This window comes from Accipiter gentilis, chromosome 31 (assembly GCF_929443795.1).
Source record: "Accipiter gentilis chromosome 31, bAccGen1.1, whole genome shotgun sequence".
NCBI lineage: Eukaryota > Metazoa > Chordata > Aves > Accipitriformes > Accipitridae > Astur > Astur gentilis.
Window position 1 is genome coordinate 16946050 of NC_064910.1, and position 25815 is coordinate 16971864.

General features: G+C 41.7%; 1 protein-coding gene across 5 annotated transcripts in view; it reads left to right on the top strand.

Moving 5' to 3' along the window:
* Nucleotides 1–2003: 2003 nt before the first annotated feature.
* Nucleotides 2004–25815, top strand: part of WWC3 (WWC family member 3) — a 103822-nt gene continuing 80010 nt past the window's right edge. For 2 of the 5 annotated variants that reach the window (XM_049834331.1, XM_049834332.1), the window contains exon 1: nucleotides 2185–2481. In XM_049834331.1, the coding sequence (XP_049690288.1) occupies nucleotides 2270–2481 (212 nt within the window). In that variant the 5' untranslated portion in view covers nucleotides 2185–2269. Of the gene's footprint in view, nucleotides 2482–3065; nucleotides 3164–25815 lie in introns of those variants that run through there. The other 3 variants (XM_049834333.1, XM_049834330.1, XM_049834334.1) reach the window with 3 other exon arrangements.

Below are 25815 nucleotides of genomic sequence, written 5' to 3' on the forward strand. Positions count from 1 at the left end.
CCTGGCTCTACTGCTTCCAGGTATTATGAACTAGTCCAGTGTCTTGGCATGGTGCTGTGCTGTGCAGACATTGTGCTAAGGTAATTGCTGCAAGGACATTAAAAGCAATGAAGGGAGAGTTGAGCTGTGGTGCACAGAGGACAGTTGTTGTTTTTAAACCAGAAAATCCCATGTCTGAAAACGTTAATACAGACCTGGGCCATTGGAGAATGCCTACCTCTGCTACATAAAACCTTTGAAAATTTGGGAGACGTACTTAAAATAATAGAAACTGCATCCACTGAAAAATAGAGAGTTTGTACCGTGCCTTAACTCTGCCCTCCTTGAAATATGCCTCAAAAACATCCGTAACACCCAAGCAGCACCTTGCTCCTGGAGATACTGCTAAACTTTTGGGACCATGTGAGACAGCCTAACACCCAGTCTTTGCTGAAGCAAACTGTTGAGATGAGCTGATCCAAACACAAGCTGTTGTGCTTTTGAAGATCAGATCTACAACCTCGCATTTGCTAAATTTTACACCTTTACCACATTTTCGACCTACTTCACCATTGCCCTCAGAGCTTCATACACTGCTTTGCTTTCATCACTGAACCCGCGTTATTACTCTCGTATCACACTTCACTGCTGACAGTAGCCCTCGTAAGAAGACTCTAGCCTCCTACTGTTGAAATAACCCATGAAATGTAGGTAAAACGCCTGATCTGTCCTATTATCTATGCTGCCTGTCTCACGTACAGCTCTGTTCTTTGGTAACTAATGCTTGGCGGGGAGGAGGGGGAAAAGAGAGAAAGGCCTAAGAAGTCAGGAGCAAAAGTCCTCTAATTTCCTGCATTTATAACCACACTGCAGCAATTAACGTTCATAGAGCTGTAACTTAAAACGTTGAATTAAAGTAGAACATAATTGGAATTGCAGTATAATCCCTGGCAGGGTATTGCCAATTTCAGGGGGCTGAGTTAAGGCTGTTCGAGAATATATTGTTAACTCCTTTCCTAGTTTTCAGAAGCTTAGCCTGCATTACCTTAACTCTTTATTTCCAGATTTTCAAAGGTTTAGCTGAAGTCAGCATCCTGGAAAGGCAGGGAGTACTTCAGGCCAACTCCAACTCTGTTCTAAGTAAGTTTGGGGGAATTTAATTCTAGGTGGTAGCTGGAACTCTGTGTTGCGGTCTCCAGCAGGCTCAGGTCAAATCAGACGCAGCTGCTTTCTGCTCTACGGGCTGAGGTTAAGGGACGGGGTTGAGATGTCCAGCAAGCTGGATGTATTATTTTCCACCATCCATTTGCCCAAGCATCGATACGGCACGCTCGCCGTGACTCGTGTGGGCTTCAACGCTTCTCCTCCCTCATCTTCAGTGGCTCTGCAGTGGACCCCCCCCCCGTTCCTACGCACATCCCGATTGCTCAGCACCCCCGAGGCTTTTCGGGTGGGCACCGCAGGATGCGTGGCCCAGCGAGGGCCGGGCACGGCTCCCCTTTTCCGTCGCCGCCGCCCCGGTCCCCACCGGGCCGTGGCAGAGAGCAGGCCCCGGGGCGGGACAGGACCGGGCCCCGGTGGGGCCTCGGCCACTTTCCCCCGGCCCCAGGCCGGGACGGGACCGGGCTCCGGTGGGGCCTCGGCCACCTTCCCCCGGCCCCAGCCCGGAGGACTGCCACCCTCTCTTCCCCGGCCGACGTGTCTGGGTTTGGGCGCGGCCCCGCCGCTTCCCTCCTGCCCGCCGGGCCGCCCCGGGCCCGGGCCCGGGGCGGGAGGGTCCTCCCGCCCCGGCTCCTTCCCCCGGGCCCGGGCCGGCCCTCCGCGGCGTGGGAACGGGCGGGCGGGGCGGAGGCGGGGGCCGGGCCCTGGCGGAGGGAGGGAAGATGGCCGGGGCAGGCGCCGGGCGGGAGCGGGGGGAGGCGACGGCGGGGCGCTGCTGAGCGGCGGGGCGGGGGCGCTCGGGCCGGCGGGCCGAGCTCGGGGGCTGGGAGCCGCGGCGGCGCGGGGCAGGTCCCGGGCGGGGTTAGGAAGGGCGGCGGGGCTGGTCCCGGCGCGGAGCGGGGCTGGCGCGGGGGAGGATGAGCCCGGCGCGGCGCAGCCGGAGCCGCCCGAGTCCCGCTCCCTGCGGGGCCGCCTGTTAGTGCTGGAGGAGGAGGAGGAGGAAGAGGAGGAGGCGGCGGCGGCGGCGACGGGCGGCCGCGGCCCGGGCGGGACGGGAGCTGCCCCGGCGGCGGGCGGGGAGCGGGTTTCGGCCGGAGCTGGGCGGTGGCGGCCCGGCGGCGGAGCGGCCATGCCGTGGTTGAGCGGCGGGCGGCGGCGGCGGCAGCAGCAGCAAGTGACGGCGGGACAGGGCGGCGGGCCGCCGGCGGGCGGGCAGCGGGGCCGGGAGAGCTCGGAGCTACCGCTGCCCGCCGGCTGGGAGGAGGCGAGGGACTTCGACGGGCGAGTCTTTTACATCGACCATAACACCCGGCAGACCTCGTGGATCGACCCCCGGGACAGGTAAGGGGCGGCAGCCGCCGGCGGACGAGGGAGATCCCGGGGGGGAAGGAGGGCGTTCGCCCCGCCGCCGAGGGGGACGGGGAGGCCTCCCGCGCCCTCCAGGAGGCCTCCCCGTCCCCCTCGGCGGCGGCGGCGGGGCCGGGCCCGGGCCCGTCGGCGACATTTTCCTTCCCCGTCCGCGGGGAGGGTGTGGGCGGCCGGGGCCGCCGGTACCGCCGTCGGCGGGGCGCTCCGCCTCGCCTCGGTTCTCCCCGAAGCGGGAAGGCGGGCCGGGGCCGGGGGGCCCTGTCAGAGCGGGCCCTCCCCGGCCCGTGCGTGTGGAGACCCTGAGGGGCAGAGCCCCGAACCCAGGGTTCGCCGCCAGCGCTAGTGTTAAATTCGTTCAAGAAGAAAAAAAAGAGAATTGAGGCTTTTTTTTTTTTTTTTTTTTTCCTCCTTTTTTGCCCGCGGCGGGTGATCAGACCAAGCGTTGTTTCGGGTGTCTGTGTGGGGGGAAGATGGGGAGGCACGAACATACCGGCTCTGTTTATACTCCTCAAATACCGGACCAGTCCCACTGCAACCGAGCGGCTTGGCCATCCTGATTTATTAGCCGGGCTGAACTAATTGGCAGCAGCAGGCTGGAGGCATGCTGAAGTAATTTGGTAGATTACCTCCTCATAAAAGATAACGCTGCGTGGAGGTAAGCAAACCGGTAAATTCCTGCAGTTAATTTGACAAATACGCGGTCTGCTGCAAATTACCCGTCTGCTGCGTTGTTTCGGGATAGCGTTTTCGTGTCTCTCGGGCCTGGTGGTGCGTGGTAAGATTGGGTTAGGCCTTTTCGTTTTATTTAGGGTCTATAAATAGGGGCAGGTTCTATGTTTTTCGGTAGAATTGCATTATAAGCGATATTTAAGCGTCGCAGTTTAAAACTGGTGGAAGCGTGGACGATCTGTAGCGGGTGCTGCCCAGTAAGTACAACCTCACTTGAAAGCGTTTGCCTAAAAATTTCCACGGGGAGTTAGTGAACACAAGTGTCAGTATTCTAGGTGTCTGCGAAATAAGAAACATATGTCTCTGTGTATACTTTTCTATATTAAACAATGTTTTTATAGTAAGTGAAAGTTGGACAAGGACAGTTTGAACCTCAGCCAGAGCTACCTTGCCAGAAATATGCCTGGAATGTTAAGCGGGCCACAGAAACATTTAAGCACAGTCTGGGTTAAAGACTGTAGTAATTCGAGCGATTTCTGCTGTCTTGCACAATGATACATAACTGTTTAAATAGCCTAAATATTTACCTACCAGATCAAGATCTTTTGTCTCATTATTTAGATGTACTTAATGCATGCACGTATTTTTTTTTGCTGAGGCATTAAAGATTCGTTAGTATGCTTTAGCTAGCACATTTTCCTACACTAAAATGCATATATATGTTGTTAGCTTACTTGTAATAAATATGCTGTTCTAAAAGTAACTGATGACATGACAATGTGCCTGTGACTTCTCTGCATGTCATCCTTTCCATTAAATTTCAGAGGGTATGCGGTTTCACCTTCTGGAATACCTTACGTACAGACAATAATGAAAAAGACTTAGTAATTTACTACAGTGTTTAAATTCAGTTACCATTCAACTTAAATCGTATTGCTAAAATTGTGACTTCATGTTTTGAAGAAATAATTGAAAAGCTGCACAGTGCTTGAAAATTTGTCTAAATATTTCACACCAATGTTTAAACTTAGATTTTTTTTTTTTTTTTTTTTTTCCACACTGGGTAAGAACAGGCTGTAGAGCAGAGACTGAGACATTGACATTGGGGCTGATAGAAAGGCATAGTGGAAAGTGACCAGTCTTTTTGGTTGTCATTGCAGCTATTCACATTCCCGTGGGCAGCAGCAAAGTAGGAAAGGATCAGGTTAGTTGTGTTCTGCCAAAGTTTTGGGGAAGAAAAGGTCAGAGCAGCAGGAAAATGGTACAGAAGCTGTATTTTTGCAAAAAGAAGTTGAAAACGTGGAGGGCGGAATAACCTACCTATATCATGTGTACCTCAGCATTTTGAGTTTGGCATAGAGTGACAGAGATCAGCCCCCCATTTCTGTGTTTGAGTGGTTTCATTTCTATCCAGGAGGAATTGGACAAAACTGTGGGACCTCAGGCTGTGCTGCACTTGATCAGGGCTCTAAGAATCAGCACCTCCAAGCTTTCCTGTGGGCAGTAGTCTCATAAGCATCCCCACAGGCTCCTCTTTCCCTGTAGCTAGCACTGAGTAGTTTGTTTTTCTTTTCCTCATTTCCCCTGAGATTTCTTAGACTTTTGTATAGTTTGGTTAGTGAATTTGATTTGAAGCAGTTATTTGATTAAAAAAAACAAGACAAAAATCCACCCCCACCCCCGTTTTTCCCATTGAAGCCAAGAGGAGAAGGAAATATTAATTGGAGAAGTTAAATGTACTCTATAAAGGATTTTGGAGTTCAGGAAAGAGAAGGTGATGAGGGCAAGGCAGGTAAGTCAAAGTAATACTGAGTGACAGGGCATAAAGGACTCAGAAGTGGATACCTTATGATTTTCTGTGGTAAGAAAAAGTGGAATAAATGAAGAAAACAGAGGGAGAATAGAAGAGTGATCAAAGGACCGGATTTCTGAAGCATCTTATCTTTGGTATCAAATCAGTGGTTAGGTTGGGGAAGATACTGTGTTGATCTGTGTGGATTGGGTGTAATGAATAGATGGTGGACGGTTGTTTAGCAGATCCTGTAGATCTCAGGATGGAGCCATTCAGTGCATGTCTTCATCTTGTGGTAGTAGTCATCTTTTATCTTAATAGATTGTAAGTTCTTCAAGGCAGCAAACTGCCTTTTTATCTTGTGTTTGCACAGTACTTGCTGTATTGAGATTCTGGTCAATAACTGGGGATTGTAAATGATCTTATAAAAGACTGGCTATGTTTGTGGTTGGTATTGATGATCCTCGTGGCACCAAGGATCTTATTACTGTTGGTGTTTGTTACAAGACTGTGTTTTCAAGTGATCAGAGCTTAGCAAAAACTGCTGGAGTTTGGCAAAAGCTTTCCAAGCTGGTGAGTTTTGTTAGATTTGTTGTATGTGGAAACTTCAGCTAAAATACAGTGTTGGTTTTTTCTGGAACAACTCTATGGGAGAGGGAGTGTTTCTTTAAGCTTCTTAATGTGAGTTGTCTTGTTTGTGGATGATTTAAATCATCTTGGTTTGGAGTGAGAATTTTGAACTTGTAAGGTGTAGAAGTGTTTTTGCATGGAGGAATCATCCATTTGGGCCAGTCTGGGAGGAACTGAAAAATCGGTATGGATTGGGAGATTTTAGCAGGTGTGTTTGCAGAAACTTCCTGCAAGCTGGGCTGCTGGTACCTTAATTGAAATCGGGGAGTTTTTCTGTCCTGTGTCCTCATCAGCATCTTAATTCTGAGACCTAAAAGCTGCTTAATTTGAGCACAGGAGAAAAACCCTGGACTTGTAGAGGAGGTGGTTTGGAACAAGGAGTATGGGAACAAGTAGGGTTGGCCTTGGAATTTGACAGAGTGTGTGTGTGTGGAATTTTGGTAGCTGGTGGAAAGGAAAGTAATCAGGAGTTGGGGGTAGGGAGAAGGAGGATGACACCTGAAGCCTGGGAAGAAAAAGGTAGGGGAACTGGACTGAAAACCAGTAGGGCAGGGAAAAGCAGGTAAGAAGAAACCGGTCTGGTGAGGGTTCAGGGTGTTGAGGGTGTCAGCTCTTTTCTTGGCTGTACAGGGAACCCCGAGGGAAAAGAAGGAGCACTGCGAGTTTGAATGAGGAATCTTCAGAGTCAGAAAATAATGCATGTGAGGCAGCATGCAAAGTCTAGGTGAAGAAGGGAAGGAAGATAGTTGGAAGGTGAAATATAAGAACTGTGTGTGAAATGTGAGGATGGGGGTCAGGAAGTATAAGATGTGCTGGACGAGGAGACTAATGAGAAATCAGAATTGTAGAGATAGGAAATAAGTGGGAAAAGGCTAATGGACTTGAAACAAGGAGTCAGCTTGGGAAAGTTGCTAGTCAGATATCTATGTTATTAGGGGCGCAGAGTAGAAATACTCAGGTGAGTAATGGGCGGAAGAGTCCAGAGGTGCTGGCTGGTTTCTGCTGAACTATTTCAGGACTCCTCATTCTCGTAATTTATTTGCTTTTAGCAAATGTCTGTATTATACAGTTTGCCTCTTCTGTCTGTCAGGTAGGTCAAAGACAGTCCATTAGAACTGTTGTTTCCTCTGTCATGGCAAGTGGCAAAGCAAGGTGTTCAAACCCACATGCCGGTGTGATGCTGCTGCACAATGAGATTTCTCTTTCCCCAGTTTGGTTTTATAAAGGAATGTGAGATTGCAAGTAAGAAGCTTAAATCAAGACAACATTCATGTCAGATACTCAAAAGCTAGAAAATTCCAGACTGAAGTTGCTTAACAACTTCTTGTTTTGTATTTGGAGAGCATTTTTAGTGACAAACTACCTTTTCATACATTTTTTTTTTTGCCTTACTTGATATATGGAGAGGAGCAACTCTTGAGGCCAGATCAGAGGGCTGTGAAGCAATGAGAGTTGCTTCTAAAGTTTTTTGCCCAAATGGGAAGATGTGCCTCCCTTTAGTGAGGCAAAGGATCTTTTGGCGCACCAGTGCATGATAGCAATAGAAAAGCCATGGCTTCTTCGTCAAGGCAAGAGAATATCTCCTTAAGTATTGAAATGTATCTGTCCAGTTGACGTTACTCAGCAACGCAAAGACAATCAGAAGAAGCATTTAAATAAAGGTTTTTCACAACTAGCATTTTTCTGTGCTTGGCTTAAACCCCTGTATTGAGAGTCGCAATTTGGTGTCATTCACTATTAGAATTCAAATACTTCTATTCCAAAGCAGCGGAAAGATGAAGGCAGCAGAATAGTTGGTACCACTGCCATTTTTGAAGGTTTGCTTCAAGTTCTTATGTGTTGTCAGACTTTTCGTGTCTACTTCATTTTTGTTGTATTTTGATTGTCAACTGTGTCAACTCATAATTTTGTTTTGAACTAATGCTGTTTGTGGAATTGGAAGAAAACAAAGTGAGCATTGATCATTATTTTAATATTCCCTCTGAAAACATTACAATGACTGGGCAGATTTAAATAATATCCTTTATTTGACTGTGATGCAGACTGTTAATGTGAAACACAAAATGTAACCTGTAGGGTACAGAAATGTTTTTTTTGGAAGTGATGCTTTGAACATATTTAAAGGGGAGCAGAAATACTTATTTGGTTGTTATTTTATAAGTTGGCTCCCTAGGCTGTCAGTGCCAAGCTCGCAAGAAATGGAGGTGATTGTAAAGGAAAAAATTGAATGAGTGTGGCTCTGGAAAATACGCTCTCCCATGAGAGCAAAAGAGCTGAAGAGGGTGTTTCAGAAGTGGTTTGAGTACTGTTCATAAAAAGAGATGATACCAGAGACTTCAGAGCTCTTTTGTTTAGTAAATTTAATAGTATCTGATAGTCAGAAGTTGAAACCAGAAATATGATATGTTTTTAATAGTAAGGGATATTAAATGTCAGAGTAGTTTTTCCACTCCTTTAGTTTTCTAGATAATTTTATCTAATTCAATTTTCTTGCCCAATTTAAGTCAGCTATTGCTTGAAGTCCCATTGTCTATGACCATCCATTTTTACTGCCTCCATTGCATGGTATATCATTTGACCTATATAGAATATGTATAGCTAAATGTATCTCATAAGGATTGGTGGAGAAGTTGTCCTTTCATTAGAAAGTGGAGAGCTGCTCTATCTGCTTGTTTCTCTAAACACAGCAAGGAAGAAATCCAATTTATCCCCTTCACTTGAGGCATCTGGGTCACTGCAGTTGCATCATTTGATTACCTCAAGTTAGCAGTAAATACAGTGGACTTGATAGAACTGATATTAAAAGCATTGCATATAAAGCAGGACTTGAGATCCAGATGTTTTGAATTTTCTGTGCAAATGTCAAGCCTGGATGCAGCCACAGTGTGGATGGGAAAGCATGCAGCTGTGTGACTGCTCTCCTGGCACGTGACTGGGAATACATGCTGCAGCACATGGTGTTGGGAAAGGGCTGCGGTGCCCTAAGCCTCCCTGGGCAATATGCACATTTTTAGCTCTTGTTCAGAATAATTCAGTAATATTTTTAAAGGCATGCTGTAGCTGACATTTGTTTTGAAAGTTTCACGTACTTATATGCCATGAAAAATCTACTTCTCTGCCTTTCAGGAGGGAGATGCATTCATGGTTTTTTTTTGTCCTGGCCAGTAGGTCTTCAAACAGGCAGATATTTAACTTCATATTGTGAGCAAATCCCATGAAAATGTATATGATTAAAAATGAATGCAGGCGCAAGTGTCCTGAAATTAATATTAGTTGGTATTAGGTATGTTTTTCAGTCTGTGTCTTTTGTTTGATTGCTAGATTCTGGTAACAAGTAAATGTTGATCAGCTGATTTGTGGTAAATAATTTACTTTATTTATTTTTCCCCCCCTTGATCTCAGCTCTCTGATTTAAATGTTTTTAAAAAGTAGCTTTTAGTTTCTTGTCAAGTTTATGTTGCTTGGAAAAAAGCAATGTCTGTATGAAGTGAGCGTTCATGTTTTCTTGTAATTCAGCATTGTTAAAAAATGAGTATTACATCTCCAGTCATTGAGTATGATAAATGATTTTTAGTAATTTTTCAGTGTCTCAAAGTAGAGGTGGGAGGCATCCACTGTTTCTTCCTAAAGGTGAAAGGTTGTCCTTTTAGTACAATAGCAGTGAATTATGGTTTATTGAATTGGTATTTACTGGTTAAAGTACATATACTTGGAAAATCTAGCTTAGATAGCATAAAATTGCAAGACCTAAATGCATGTGTGCTAAAGCATCAAACCAGCTATTGAGACATGATAACCTCATTAACAAAAAAACGCTGTTAAGCTTCTTAATGTTTTGTTAAAGGTGGAGGGTTTTTTGTGTGCTAGTGTAGTTTTTACCTCTAAATGGAAGTATTTTCAGCAATTAGATAAGGAATGCAGACACCTGCCCTATTGTATTTGTGTGCATGCTAGAAAGGACTAAATTAGCACTTGTGACTTCAGTGTGTTACAGCAATGCGATGGCAGATGTTATGAGGGCTTTTTCTTGAAGGGTTCTGTGAGGTGGTATTGGCTGCCTCACGTATGAGTTGGATCTTATAAACTGAGAAACCGTGATCTGTCAGATGTTGTCAGGGCTTGAAACCACCAGAGATACTTCACTCTTTCTTGTATGTCTAAATCAACGTATGTCTGAGTCAGCGTAGGCATAATGTTTGTAGTTATTGTCATTAAACAGCACCAAGCATTGTTATATGAAAATTGGGTATTTGCATTAACATATCTTCTAAAGGGTGTGTGGGGGGGAAGTGCCTGCTTTTCAGGATCTATAATCTGCACATGTGAGAATGCCAGATTTGAAATGTCACAAGAGTAGGGCTGGGTTTTAAGTTCTATTATCTGGAGAAAAAAAATCCTATTTAGGCTTGGATTCTAGTGATAAGTTTAGTTTGAGAGATAACAACTTAGTGTTTTTAGTGAATGTAAATATAGTGACAGCACTGTGCAAACATAAGAACAAATGACTGGTAGGCAATAAAAAAAAATTAGAAACTTATCTATAGCAGAGTCCTGTTAACAAGTTTCAGAGAGGTGCCTGTTAAATGTAATGTTGGTTTATAATTTTGTGTTGTTTACCAGAAGGTGGAGCTTTGTAAAGTCGTATTTGAGGCCAAACAGAAGTATTTAGTTGATATTTTGGTGAAACAAAGTAAAACTAATACTTTTTCTGTCTACAGTTAAAAATAGAACTTCCTGAATATCTTATCTGCTGCAGATGTGACAGTTCACATTCACCAGCAAAGCCAGCCAGTATCACAGCTTTTAAGTAATCTTCATCTTGTTTCTCGTTGAAAGAAGCTAGCTAAAGAAAACATGCTCTAGGTGCTTTTACTACCTCTCTGCCTGCTGTGGCAGAGCAGCGTGCACGCTCAGCAAGGTTTTGCAATCCAGCACCCTTGAGCTACTGGTTGGGTGCTGCCAAAAGCAGCAGTGTCCTCCCCGCCAGCCACATGGTCTTGCCCCTCTCTTGTGCTGGTGCTTATTTGACCTTAAGGTAAGGCAAATTAGCGAAAAAACCTGTATGCAGTATTTCGTTTGTCTCTTTTTGGGGAGGGTAGTTTTCAGCCGGTTTAGTTCCCGAAGCTGCCTTAACCTTCAGGGCAGATGGGTATTTAAGCAGCTTATGTCAATTAAATTTAATTCAGTAAGGAATTGGCTTAGGCAAAAGTGATGAGTCAGTTTAAAACCTCCTTTGAGTAAATCCTCTTTATGAATGGCAGTCCTGACTACTGATTTTTAAAATACCCCCATAGTAAAACAACATTACTCTAAACAAGCCTCAAGTTGCGTTTAAAAGGAAGAACTCACTTTTCAGATGTAAGATGGACATATAAAAGCCAACAGAAGTCAATTAAATAGGTGTCAGAGTCGGTTTTTCAGTTGAGTAGCAGCATTGAAGTGGCTATTAAGTAGTGAGAGGGCTACAAGCAGCAGAACTGATTTGGGGACTGAGTTTGGGGTATTAGCAGCAGCTTGGAGACTACTCATGAAAGGTGAAGTTGGTGGTGAGCATTGCCGTCACTGGCAGGAGAAAATATAAAGAAACTCTCATGGGTTGAGACAGGGACAGGGAGGGATCACTCCCCACTTATGGGCACGGGCAAAAGACAGGCTCAACTTGGGGAAGAAACAAAATCAATTTAATTTGCTACCAGTCAGATCAGAACAAGGATACTGAGAAGTAAAACCAAACCTCAGAACACCTTCGGGGAATGGGGGCTGGGGTCAGCTCGCCACCCCTTGTCTCTGCCACTCCTTCCTCCTCAGGGGGAGGAGGACTCCGCACTCGGGCCCTGCTCCGCCGTGGGGGGTCTCCCGTGGGAGACAGTCCTCCACCAACTTCTCCAAGGTGAGTCCTTCCCACGGGCTGCAGCTCCTCACAAACTTCCCTGGCGTGGGTCCTTTCCGCTGGCCGATCTTCAGTCCCAGCCTGCTTTGTCACCAGTGTTTGGAGCTGTAACTCATCAAAAGATTGTGACATTGTGACTGGGGAATTTTTTAAGGAACCTGAAAGGGTCAAGGTTGAAATTGCAGTGTTGTAGAGGAAGAGGTTGTAGTATTTGAATTAGATGAACAAGATTTTTTGTGTCTCTGCTTATGGTGAGGAGCAGGGACTCTGATGTTGTATTTTTTTACCTTGCTACCAATCCCAAGCCTATTTTGTGGAGATAAATCCCTCAGTTCTTAATTAGGCATTAACGGCAAGGGAACAGGGATGTAGGCTTTGTTCTGCCATGCTACAAGGGTCTTGATCGTTTCTTGATTCTGTTCCAGATAGGAAAATTAATTTGGACTTAGTACAATTAGGGTGTGCTAAAAGCATGGCGAGACATGATCTGTCACTTTTAATGGCCCATAGAATTGAGTCAGCCGTTTAATACAGCTAGCCTCCTGGCGAGGCTTGCTCTAGATTCATGTTGCATGATCAAATAAGCTAGAGTATTTCTCAGTTTGCTTCTCTGCCTTTTTGTGGGTGTTTGCTGGAGTAGGAAAGGCTTTTGCATCCAGTGATGAGCTTGGTGGTCTCTCTGTGGTTTGGAGGATGGAGGCAATTCTGTGCTATACTGTTAGCTCTTTTGGCTGAAGGAGCTGATTGCCATCAAGAGCTGAATTAGTGAATATCAAAAGCTGAGGCAACTAGGGTTTTTATTTTTGTTTTCAAAGACTTTTCTATTTCAGCATATTTAATTGGCAGTGGGACAAAAGTACAGTACAGTGATATCAACACCCTTGAACCAGCAACAGAGAATCAAAGGCTATCTTTCATAGCTTTCTGAAAGAGTTATTTTGAAGATGAAATATGTATGGAGAATCTTGTTGAAACTATTTTGATTTATATTGTACTTACGCTGAAGCTCCTTCACACACACAGTGATTAGGATTCTTTATGGCAAAATGCAAAGTTTGGTATTAAAGCTGAGAATGCATAATATTTCAAAATTGATGTACTTAATCTTGGATTACAGTTTAAACAGCTAAAAAGATGGCTTTTAAAAAACCCTTAATACACAATGCATTCTTAGAAAGAGTGGCTTATCCATGTTTGGGAAGGCAGCTGAAGTACTGCATAATGATCTAATTCTATAGCATAAACAAATTGTGACACACTCCTCAAAAGGAGGATACAGTCCAAAGTTACTAGACTTGAACAGCAATTCCATGCATGCTTAAAAGAGAATTTAAAAATACAAAGTAAACTACCATTGGTTTTTTTTTTTGGAGGGGGGGGGGGGGGCAATATAGTGATAACCAGTAGATGGAGAGAGTATTCTGTGTGTTTGGAAATTACTGTTTAAACTCTGTGTCTTCTGCTTCCCCCAGATTACATCTTTTGGGTAAGACTAAGACTCACAGTATTAAAGATATGATATGGCACATAGGTAAAAATCCCCGAACCCTAAACTTCAGAATAAGTTAACCAAAAAAACCCAAGAAAAATTGATTTAACGACCATCATGGCTGTTGGATCATAGATCAATTTTAGTAGTATCTAAATAGTGTCTAACACTATAATTGATGACTAACAAATTAACCTGATAATTATCCATTATTAGCTAGAGAAAGCATAACTGACCTCTTCATTATATAATTAAAAAAAAATAATTGGAAATGCATGTGAAGACTGGAAATGCAATAGATAATTTTTCAAAGTTCAGTTGAAGAACATGTATATTCATAATGCATATTCATATGCTTATTTCCAACTGTATGCAGTATACTGAGTGATGAAATTAAAAAAAAAAAAAAAAGCGTATGCTACTTTGTATTGGTTTGAGTTGTCTTACCTTTGCTTTTCTGCCAGCTCATAGTTTATTCAAGGAAAAACCTAGCGGTGCTCTTGTGGTTACGGGTGTACTGAGATTTGTGATAAATAGGCACCATGGGCTCAAGACTCTGCATGGGCATTTGAATTCCACTTCTGTGTTTAATGTAGCTGCTCAGTTGGGCCAATTAAATTATAGAATTATTTGTCTAGAAAAGTATTTACTAGTACCAGATTGCAGAAAGATAGTTAAAAATGCTCTCCTTTGAATTGATGGACTAGTTTCTCGCATGTCTTAAAGACTCCGGTAAAATACAGCCCTTCCCTCAATATGCCTACACTTGTGAGCTTCCTGTTTCTTCATTTTATAATGCTTCAGACAGTGAATTCTTCTTTTAGAAGTACTTTGATAATCCATTGTAGTCTACTTCTTAATCACAGTTTGATTTTGATGCTTCTATCTCGTCTTTATGGCAAAAGACATTGTTTTGACTAAATCTCCATGTTTCACAGAGGTTTGAAAAAATTATTTTCCCCAAAAGGAAAGCAAAAGCGTTTTAATTAAAAATGGTCAGGTATTTTTGGATTAGCTGTATTTTGCATCTGAACTGGTTAGCCATAAATTTGTGTTGGCTCTAGGGGAACTTTGGAATTAAATCTCACGTCATCAAGAGGAAGACCTGTTGTGAAAACTTCTTTTTGATTTCAGTCAGTTCTCCACCCTTGGAAATTGCAGCTTAATGCACACATGGTCCAGTATTTTAACGTACTTGTTTATAGTCAGGCCTTCAGAAAGAAGCAACTCTCCAGTTACCTGTATAAATCAAAAGTAGCTACAACATATTTATATAGGAGTCAAAAAAAATTAACAGATTTCTTAAGGCTTTTGCCTTAGTTAAGGGGAGTGGACAGAGAAAGAATGAGAGATCCTAGGGCTTGGCCTGATCCTTCCTTTCACGTTGTTTGTATTTCATAGTTCTCTCCACTTTGAGAGTCTTGTGTACTGATTCAGCTAAACTTGATTTCTCATAACACCATGTAATGCACTGAATTTAAGAAGCATTTTCTTTGATCTTAATGAACAGCTAGTTTCAGCTAAGTCCCTTTCAATTGATCTGCAGTGTGGAGCATGATTACTGTTCTTGAAGTGCGTTTTTTAAGTGCCTTCTATTCAGGAACACGATGATGTTGAGGGAAAAAATTAACTGCTGAACCCTGCATACTTGTCTTAAGCAGTGTTGAAGTGGTGGGTTGGGATTTTTTTTGTTTTGTATGGGTTGTTCTTGAGGGTTTTTTTGGATAGGGTATAGCTACAATTTTTTTCCAAGAAATCGTGAAATAAACCCTTTAATTTTTGCTTTAAAAAAAAAAAAAAATCTTTCCCTTTAGCCTGTTTTTGGAGTAAAATGTCAAGATGTTTATGAATAGGCTGGCCCTTGGATTCTGATTGATTGGTGGTACAATGAAGATACAGTATTTCCAGTTCCAGGAATTATTTTCTTACTGTAAAGTAAGCTGCTTTGCAAATTCCTAGTTGTCTTTTGTATTAGTTTTCCGTATGTGCTTATATGAAGTTTTGGAGAAGCATTACAGATTTTTTCAGTTAAACGTGACAGAAGGCTTTCAGGGCAAAAAGCCCTTTTAGTCCGTGAGCAGGTATCCGAACACAAATATGTAGGAAGAAGTATGTGAATGTTTTGTGCGATGTCATTTAATCATCTGAAATTTCAGGCATTTTACCATCTATAGATTTCTTACAGCTATAGCCTCAGTGCTTCTGTTGGTAAAGGTTATTCTGACTTTACAATCTGGAAGCTTGGAGTTGAGAAATGTTTGTGGAAAATGTCTGTGGAAGATTTGCACAGCCATGATAGGTTTTTGCTGGGGTTTTTGTTGTGGTTTTTTTTTTTTTTTTTTCAAAAAGAAAAGCACGGTAGTGTTTCCTATCATTGGCTGTGAATATCATTCAGAACCTCCTGATTCTTTGTAGTGAATCTGTTCTTAGGGATTCAAGAGCGTCTTAGGGAATTATCAACTACCTTCATTTTTAATACATTTTCAGAAACAGTTTGTGGGAATTTTGGCACAACTTTTGATATCACAACTTTTTCTCTTCTAGGAGTGTGTCATGCACTTAGGAAAAAAAAAGTCTTAAGTTTTCCCAGAAGGGCATCTAAAAAAAACTTGAACATTTCTTTGAGCTTAGATGTAAACCTGTTTTCATGCTAAGCCAGGTTATAGGATGTCTTTCTGTGACTTAATAAAAGGCAAAACACCAGAGTGTTTATATGGATGAAGAGACATATACATATATATGTATTTTTTTTTTAAACAAAGGTTCATAAAATTTGTCACGATATTCTGGAAATCTGACAGAGTAGATAAAGCTCTAGTAATTATGGAAAATAGCCCATTTTTGTGAACTTCTCCCACTGAAACATCAAGTGCCTCGTATGTAGAGCTTGTTACAGGTACAGAGTGAACTCTCTTGTAGGGGAGTATGCTGTAATATTGTGTTAGGTAAATTACTTCTGCGAGTAATCTTGTAGATCTGTTCCTGCCTCTTCAGAGCTTCTGTTTGGTAACAGCAGTGATGTAGCTGATCTTGTTCTCTGGACATCTGCCTGCTAGGAGTGAGCCGTATCCTCCATTCTGTTTCACAATATCTGCCAAACAACTCTAAGGTGATAATAGGCTTTCGTTACTATTGACCAGGACTTGATTTGGATCCTTGAGTTAAAGACAGTCTCTCTTTTGCTGGTTTCTGATTTGTACGAAGCTTTTTGGCCATTACCTGATTCTTTTGGAAATAGTATCTGAAAGAGGATATTGGTAATGTTTTTTTCTTCTAATGCCTTACATGGAAGGGGTTCAGAATTTTTTAAATTTTTTTTGTTGGTTTAAAATACAGCTGCATAATTTTATTGTTAAAAATTACTGTGATAGATTCTGGAATATCTCCTTTGTTTAATTATGTATGGTATGTGAACATCTGGGGTTTTTGAAGTTTTGCACATATGACCATTTGCCCACACTGTTCTTCAGATATTTGTTTTATTCTTTCTGAAGTCAGTTGATAAAGAAAATTATGTTTACTTTTAACCTTAATTACAGTTGTAAGTTTCTTTTCTTTACATTTAGAACCTGTGGAACATTTATAAAAGGCTTTTCTGTCCTCTTTAAAAAAATAAATCACCCTGTGTCCAAAACTCTGGTTCCATTAGAAACACCCCAAAAGTATGGATAGTGTCTTGGCTGTGGAAATTTTCTCCCTGCCCTTGAGCCCATGAATAGTGTTCTTTAAAATGCAAGTCTTTCAAGATCTTATGTTAATTTTCCTGTGTTTGGCTTTTTATGTATGTGCGCTGAAGCTTATTTTTCAAAGTGGGTGAAGATTTTAATACTCCTACCTGTATCTAGATATTTTTAGGACATGTCTCCTGTAAAGAAAAAAAAAAAATGTTTTCTGAGATGTTGTACAGATTAATAGGCTCTTAATGTAATGTTAGTACATTACATTGAAAGTGAAATAGTTCCGTTTACTGTGGTTTCCGTCTCAAATTAGGAATACGTCATTTTTTTCTCCCCATTACTGAAGATGGTCAGTTGTCCAGACTTCTGTGAGAATAATTTCCAAATAATTATCAGAGCACTTTGGTTGAAGAATTTCTGAATGTTTCACGATACTATACCTGGTAGAATTTAAAATACATGAGTTTTGATGGGGATTTTATGGTTTAGGTTTTGGGTTGTATGGGGTTCCTGGTTTTTTGTTGTTTTTTGTTTTTCAGAAGAGGGAAATCTGTGCTATGAATAGAATGCTAATACAGGAGATTTTCCTCGAGTCCACATTTTACTCATTTTATGTACTCTCTGTATGCTAGGAGGCATGCTTTTAAAATGTTGGGGTTTGGTTTTTTTTTCATGGTAAAAATAGCTTGCAGCTTATTGAAAAACAAGGCAGACCTGTGCCTCAAAATCCAAATGAAACTGCTGCTTAGATGAGGCTCTAAAGAGGGCATTTATATGTTGTGGAATGAATGGCATGCCTGCGCTAACTCCCGCAGGCCGGATATTTCCAAGGTATCAGACAGAGCTGTATATACTTCGCTCTTCCCCCTTCAGATCCAAAGGTTTCTCCCTTGCCAATGTCTGAAGGACCCCTGGCCCCAGTGGGGAGGACGGGGTGGGAGAGGGAAGAAAAAATGAGGAAGGTGACTATATGTGTGTGTGTTGGATTTTTTTTTTTTTTTTCCCACCCAAACTGTCCTGTGATAGTTTGTAGGCTCCTTGTACTTTGTGAGCTAGTGTTGTTTTTCTAATCATTGTTCTTTGAACAGTGTAGTTAGGAATTTCCTGTTCACGTTTTACTACAATGGTTTGTTTAAAATGATAGACCGCAGTCTTTTTCCTGACCTAAAACTAGATTAGCCTTGAATGTTGAAGAGAAGTCGGACAAATGAAGAGGATAGACTGTATTTGCTTATGTCATGGAGAGAGGCCTTTTAACCACGGGCTCAGTTATATCAAACGCCCCAAGTCATGTTTCTTAAATATTTATTAGGACAAATAAACATAGTTATTGTATGAACTGGCACGTCTCCAAATTTCTCTCTCTTTGATTTTCATGGGTGGGTTGCTTTTAATCAGGAGAAATATTTTTAATCAAGACTCCAATATGTACTGGATTACTAAATGCAGCGTTACCTCAGTTCTCCCCCCCATTTGTAAAATGAACGAAATAAAACTCAGCAAAGTTATAAAATGCAGCAACAAACTATCAGGAAATACTCAAATTGAGAATGAACCTGCCTTTTCTCAATACATCTGGTGCCAGTGGTAAGGAAAAAGTAGCGTAGTCTTTGTATGTATTGCTATGTGTTTGCTTTCAAATTTTTGGGGAAAAAAAATAATCTCCCAAGCCCGGCAGTGTTAGCTGCACAAGGAATTGCAGCATCCTTAGTATACAGTTTATGTTTATTTAGGACAAGTTCCTTGTACAACACTGCTAATCTATGTAAACAGTGCACACCTGTATTGATGGAACAATACAGGTAATAAGACTATTGATTTTTCTCTGGAAAGAGATAAAATGTCAGTGTTGAAAACAATATATGTTCTCCACTTGGGGTTTTTATTTTACAGAAAAATTACTGTAACTTAAATTGTATTATGGCATGGCATAAAAGTTTTATCCAATTTTGGAGGGATGGTGTATTGACCTGCCCGAGTTGGTTACTGAGTTAGTTACTGATGAGCATCAAACTTGTGAATATACATTTTATGCAGTGTTCTTGGGTATTTTTAATGCAAGAATGTCTGTGAACATGTGCACATGAAATTCTGATAAACCTGCTAAATTAATTTTTCAAGCTGGGAGATGTCAGATTTGTAAGGTTGTGGAGTCTATAGCTGATATGACACACAAGCATGTCATTACAAGGGTGTTGCCAGTTAAAATACTCAGCTGTTACGGTATTTCCAGCTTAGCATCTAACTTTGTTCCACCCAGCAAATAGTCACATAAATAGCACTAGCTGTGGATTTTTAAAGGAAATATTTAATGAATTTTTAAAGAAAATAACATTTGCAAGGGAAAATATTTGGGTAGCTTGCACGTGAAGGTCTAGGGTAGGGTAGAGAGATGCCTTGCAGGGTACGGAGCTTGATGTGCTAAAGAAGCTTGCAGTAGATGTTACATGGAAAATGTTACCATTTATAGAAATCAGGTATTTCCGTGAGTACCGGAACTAATGAAGTCTGGTTTCCTGTGGGTTTGTATCTTATGGCTGATTGACTTCAGTGTCTGGGAGGGTGAAAGTTCTGACAGACGCTTTTTGCCTTGCAAAGTGTGTGTGCAATGGATGAGCTATTCCCCCACAAATGAAACAAAGCGTTAGACATTTAAGTTTCCAGTGTAGCTGTTAGGCTGCGTTACCTGTGATACGCTGCCTGGCTTGTAGGTTTGGTTTCCTATATCTGTGAACAAACAGTACAATCTTGAGTAGAGATCCACGGTCTTGCACAAGGTTTATCAGTGAGATATCTGCTATTAATGCACCTCCTGGAGCTGTTAGCAGTTGGTTTTTTTGTTCATAAGGATCAGAGATGTATTGTGTGAAATACTGTCAAGGGGAGTGGGTGCCATTGGTTTTGCTGTCAGCAGATTGTTCACTTTAGTTTTGACCTTCATTAAGCACAGATTTTTCTACCTGGACAAGCGGGAGTTCAGCAAGCTTGGGTGTGAATAAACAGGGCCCTCGATCTTCCATGTGAATGCTTTTTGTGTAGCAATACGGGTGAGTAGTTTATTCCAGTAGACGAAGTAAGTGAGGTGAATAAGGTGAGTAAGCAATTTCATTATGAGACGTTCTCAGTTGTGTCTAAATGCTATGTTGCAAATTGGGCTCGTGCTTTGAGCTGGTCGGGAGCCAGGTGGCTGTGGTTAATTCGTCACCGAACCTGAGCTAACAAGCCCTGTGTAGGCTAGGTTATATTAGATGGAGCTCCATGCCACACTGAAGTAGTTGGAAGCTGTACTCATGGGAGCCAGGGCAGAGCTGCTTTGGGTCTGCTGGAAATGTCTTGTGTAGACAAACTCTAGAAGTGTTTGTGTGGAGTAATTAATTTACTATATGAATTTACAGTACCTTTACTGTAATGTTACTTTCTTTACAGGAATCAGTTAATAATCTTTTTGTGCAACTTGTAAGCGCTAGTTATTTTTTGTAGGGTTGTATTTATAAAGCATGCATAAAATGTGTATTATCACAGGATGTATCACCAGTGTTAGTTAAATAGATTCATAACTTTCTTACCTGTTGATTTGCAGTAGTATAGCATTTTGTGTATAATAAAAGTTGTCTTCAGCAAAGATCTTTGAAATAAAGCCATGACTTCAGGAAGATTTCTAATATAATCCAATCACAATAGCTACTTGGAAGGATAAGTTGAATCTTCAAAGTAGACGATTAAATTACTCTTTTTAAGTACTTGATAGAAACAAAAAAGCACCTTTAAGTTTTTTTTCCCAGTCTTCCAAAATCCTGCTTTAGATTCATTGCCCTATCTCCCAGCTGTATTACTGCAATGCCTTTTCTGACCTCCTCTTCTAGCTATTGTGAAATACCAGTTCTAAAATGTTGTGTGCCTATTTTAATCATGCCTCTGCAAAGCAAGAGGCAGTATGGTTCAGTGGTACTGGTTTGGGATTTGGGAGATTGGGATTCAGTTCTCTGCCACTTGGTTTTTTTTTTTTTTGGGGGGGGGGGGTACTGTTATTTTTAAACTCTTTGTATCTGGTGCTCAGGCAGGTACTAATTATGGTATTTCTTAACTTTACAGTGGTGTGATAAATGAATAATAATTATACATGAATAATGTGATTGTATGAATACAGATAGAATGAATAATGTAAAGATTCAATTCTCTTCTTTTTGGCTTTGTTTGCTAACGTTCATGCTTTTCCTTTGTAAAACACTTCCTAAAATTGGTGATACTTTGACGCTTTCAGTTATAGCCTTCCAAAGCAGAAGACCTCAGTTTCTGAATCTTGTATTACTTTGCGTAGATATTTGAAATAAAGTTTTGTTGATGACACTAGGAAGAAATGTAGCAACGAGCAAGCTTGATTTGAGGATGGAACGGTGTGGTCTCTCTCCCTCTTCCCCCCCGGCCCCCTGCCTCGCTATCAAAGGCAGTAGGTACAATGTTTTTTAAACAGCATTACAAATTCTTGGGGTTTATTGATCTTCATATTCATATTACAGTTGTGCTTGCCAAGCACAATACGATAAATGTAGATCCTTCTCGTTTTCTGCAAGTGTACTTTCTCTCATGTGTTAAGCTGTGTCTTTTAGCTATGTAGTTTGAGTTAAAAGTTCTCATTGTATTAGGTTGATGGGGGTAAGTAATAGGTGTCCACCACAGTACAGAATGGTTGGCAGCTTACCCTGTAGCGGTTTTGTTTGGGGAAAGCAGTAGCCATAAGGTCATCAGAATAATTTAGAAATTAATAAGCCGCATGTGACTATTGACAGCGTGCGATAGGAGAAACTGTGTTTATAAATGAGTGCCAAGTAACCCTCCACTTTGTCCACCACGACGCTGCACCATGAAGCTGTCGGCACGTGCTGCTCCGGTGCCAGCTCCTGCGATGGGAGCCGTGTCCCACTCCTGCCCGCTGGAACGAGCTCGAGGAGCACGTCCCATTGAGGCAGCGCAGTGACGATGGCGCGGTGCTCGCGGAGGTGCTGCTGGAGCTGGCCATCCTGGCATAGGAACCGGCTGCCCTCTGCTCTGGAGGGAGGGCAGGCTTCCCTCCCGGTGCTGCGAGAAGGTATTTGTGTGCTTCCAGCACAGAAAGATGGAGGCAGCACTAAGAAGTTTTTTTTGTCATTGTTTGGATAGCCATATGTTTTGTACAGTTAAAATTTACAAGTATAAAAGCTTGTGATTGACAGTAATGTAAAAGGAACAGAGTAATTTGTGCCATTAATACGTGTGTGTGTATGAGGAAGCATGTGTCTGATCTGGAAGGTGTGTTTGAGGATGCTTTTGTAGCTCTCTTGTTTTAGAAATTGGGAGATCAAAGCAGTGTAGGTACAAAACAGTGGAAGAATGTGCTGGGCTTAATTGTACAAAATACATGAGGATGAGCTGTTTACTGAGGACAGGGTGAGTTCATTTTCATGGCTACTTTTGGAGGAAGCAAGAAATAAAAATAAAATCAATCTTGGATCTCTGAAGACAATGATTTTTTTTTTTCCTTCTCAACATTAAAGTTTGATGGATGTTAGAAGTTGCCAGAAGAACTTGTCCATGCTTACAATATTTTACAATATCTTTAATACCTGTTAAGTTAAACTATGTCTTAGATAAGCTGCTGTTGAAAATGGCATTTGTGTAATTTGTTTTCCTTTTAAAAGCAATTAGAGTCCATATACAAGAGCTCTTTAAACATTTTTTATTTACTTTTATACTGTTCTTGGATTGCATAAAATGTTACATTGTGAAATCGTTTTGGCTCAGTTGTCAATAAATCGTGTGTTATCCTTTTAAGTATTGTGGATTTATATTGTGGCAACAACGATGCCATCCCATCCTTTGCTTCTGTCAGCATTCATTTTCTGGGAAGAAGTAAACACTGAATAGTGCCCCTTTTATGTGTTTGCTGGAATTTTGAGAAGTACAGATTGTTCAGTCAGTAGAAATGTTCCTGCTTCCATGGATGTCCACCCTTAGCATCGCTATAGTGCCACCTCAGAAAGCACTGTGGATTAGAGATGTTTTGGAGAGTTGATATGCTGCCTTGCATGTTGCTCCCTGTTTTAGAGAGTTTGGGGTTTGGTGGTTTGTTTTTTTTTTTAGGGTGGTGGTGGTGGGTAGGATTGGTGTTCCTCCCCAAATCAGCATTCCACTTGAGACTTGACTGGTGTCTTAAATAAGTGTAGTTACTACTGCTGCTTTGTTGAGAGGAGTTCGGGAAAGTTAATCATCTCCATAAGACTAACTTTTGCAGGAATTAGAAGTATTAACTCATTGTGAGTAAGATGCATTGCTCAATATATGGCCAGAGGGAAGGAGGGGGTCTAGACCAGTCATATCTGTAAAATTTAGGATTCCATTAAAAGGTAGCACAGCAACAGGGTTTAACTGGGCATGCAGTGAGGCTCCTTGCATCAGAAGGCTGTTCTGAAAAGAGATTGAAGATGATCAGATAGGCTGAAAAGTAGTGCTGCTGAGTGGTGATTAAAAATACCTTCTTAATCTGGAGTGGGGGGGAGATAGATGTAATGCAATATGATAACAGGTTATTTAAGGGGTGGTATCTTCATTGTACTCTAACTAGAATTTGAGGGCAAAATTGTCAAGGAAGTTAACTTCTCGAGGACGTTAAGAACTTAGGATGAGATTTTCAACCATGATGATGAGTAGGGAAGGGATTGACTGAAGACCATCTTCTGACCACTTCCATTTTCAGTAATTCCTTGTTGTCGTGCTGCAGCAGTATGAAATCAGTATCAAACTCCTGTGGATTTAACGCTGGGAAGAGCCGAGAGTGGCTATGTATGTAAACATCTGAGCTTGCTTACAGGGAAGTAAGACCTGCAAAAGGAAGCTAGACGAAGGGTGATGGCAGAAGACAGGCTTTCCTGGCAGCAGCGGTGGCCTAGGAAAGGGTGAGAAAATACCTTCTTCAAATTAGTTGTTCAGTTGTGGCATAAGTACAAGATGGGGGAGGAAAGAGGGAGTACTCCTGTTTCTTTTTCCACAGTTGTCTTATGAGAAGCTGTCGTCTTGCTTAATGGGTAATAGTAAAAGGTTTTTAGAAAATGACACAACATGAAAATGTGTGGAACAGAGTAAGTGCGTAAGAGTCATTACCACATTTTTCTGGGAATTTCCTGTCATGCTTGTACGCTCTCCTGCCTTCGCATGCGCCATAGTTTCCCTTTCAGTTCACTCAGGTTTCCTAATAGCCTTTGAGGAGCTGGTGGTAAGTTTTTGAAGTCTTGGTCTCTTAAACAGACTTTAGTCACAAAGTTTTCAGCACACATTAGGCATTTGCTGTCTGGAATAGTAATCGTGGTTGTCTGCTTTGTGCCCTCCTTTTACTGGATCTCCTGAAGCATTGCTCATCAACCCAACTAAGCAAGCAGGATTACAACAGTTCTGAAAACTGAATTTTTTTTTCTCTTTCAAGCTACTAAGATTGAATTAGTAGATCCTTCAGTAATTGGAGATAGCTGGTATTGTTGGGAAAAGTTTGCCACCTGTCTCAAATTTTGCTGACCAACTCCTAGGTCCAGGAGACAGTTCCACCGACCATCCTCACTTCAAAGACTGGGAGGGTCCCATTGATGGTTAGGTTTTGCCCGTAAATAATTTTGAAGGAAGTAGGTAAACTGGACTTAAAGAAACTAAAGGCTTAGATGCTTCCTCTGCTAGGAACGCAAAGGGCTGTGAAATGCAGGGAACAGTTACTCTGACAAGGCTTCATATAATTGCTGTGGGTAGGTAATTTTCTGTATTTTAATTAAAGGAAACATTAGGTCCCTTTTGCTAGCACTGAGAAGAGCTTAGATATCTAATATGTCAGACTTAAACCCCTGCTTCTGAATGCATCTGTCCAACCTGCTTGTTAGCACCAGACAAGCATCTTGGAAATGCAGATGTTTTTCTCCTTCCTCCACTTCTCCTCCTGCAGTTCATTTAATCTGCATTTCTGATGTCTTTGAGGCTTTTCTGTTGTTGAATGTGAGTGCTCTCTGCATTAAAGGTAGACTTGATCTTCTTTGAGAAAAAGAAGAGAAGCTGGGCAGAGATTTTATTTGCAGTTACTATGAAAAAAATAGTTTTTAGTGAGCATATTGTTGAGGATATATCTCAAAACACAGTAGCTGTCTCCCTTTGCACACCTTTCTTTTAGTGGTTGTTTGGTCAATCAATCATTACATGTGTTTCAATAGTTCATGTCCTTCATGAATATCTAATTATTTCCTGAGTAGCTCCCAGTGTGTGCTGTCTTTTTAACCAGTCTTAACAGATAAATGGATTAATTAGGTTGTTTCCAAACATGTTATCCGTCTCAAGTGTCTATGTTGTTAGGTCTTAACCTTTCATGAGCAAAGAAGGAATAGTACCATTGCCTAGCAGTGGATATTCAAAGATGGTTTTGAAGTTTTGGGTTTTCATTTGCTGTATATTTGACTTTCTCAGAAAAGAATCAGACTTTTTAAATAGGCTTCCACCTTCCTTCCACCAAACTTTAGAAGGCTCTTTAAGATATGGATCCTGGTGCCTAAATGTACTCTTCCTAACTGAGATCCTTTTGTGATGCATGCGTAAATTTTTTTCATGTTTATTAAAGTTGCATAGCCAAATGTAGACACATTCTAAAATGCTGGAATTAAGGTCTGCATTGTCATTATTGTGAAATCATTTTTATTTATGTGGCTGCATTCCAGTTTTGTTTGGGTGAGTTTTTTTGGTTTGTCCCCCCTATCCCCACCCAATCCTGGAGTGAGGCTTAGGGTACCCATAGTACACTGCAAGTTGGATTAACAGCTTTTTAGAAATAGTAGGGGATCTTGTTCACCTCCTGCCTCCTCTGCATTGCCTTTTTGCTTGTCTGATAGCAAAGTAAACGGATTCCATTCAGTAACTGGGGGGGAAACCCCCAAATTACTACTTTCCCCCTTCCTCATTACTTATTTTAGTGAGTTGAAGCATACCTACCGCTAGCTTGCTGTATCATCAGAGGAGTGTCAGAAGTAGTAGTGCTATGAAACGATGGGATTGTGCAGTTCAGGGCAGCAGAGGGGGACGCATTTGAGGCAACGGAGATCTCTCCAGGTCAATGGTACCATGCTGTTAATCCATCTTTCGTACAAAACTGCAGGTGGAGTTG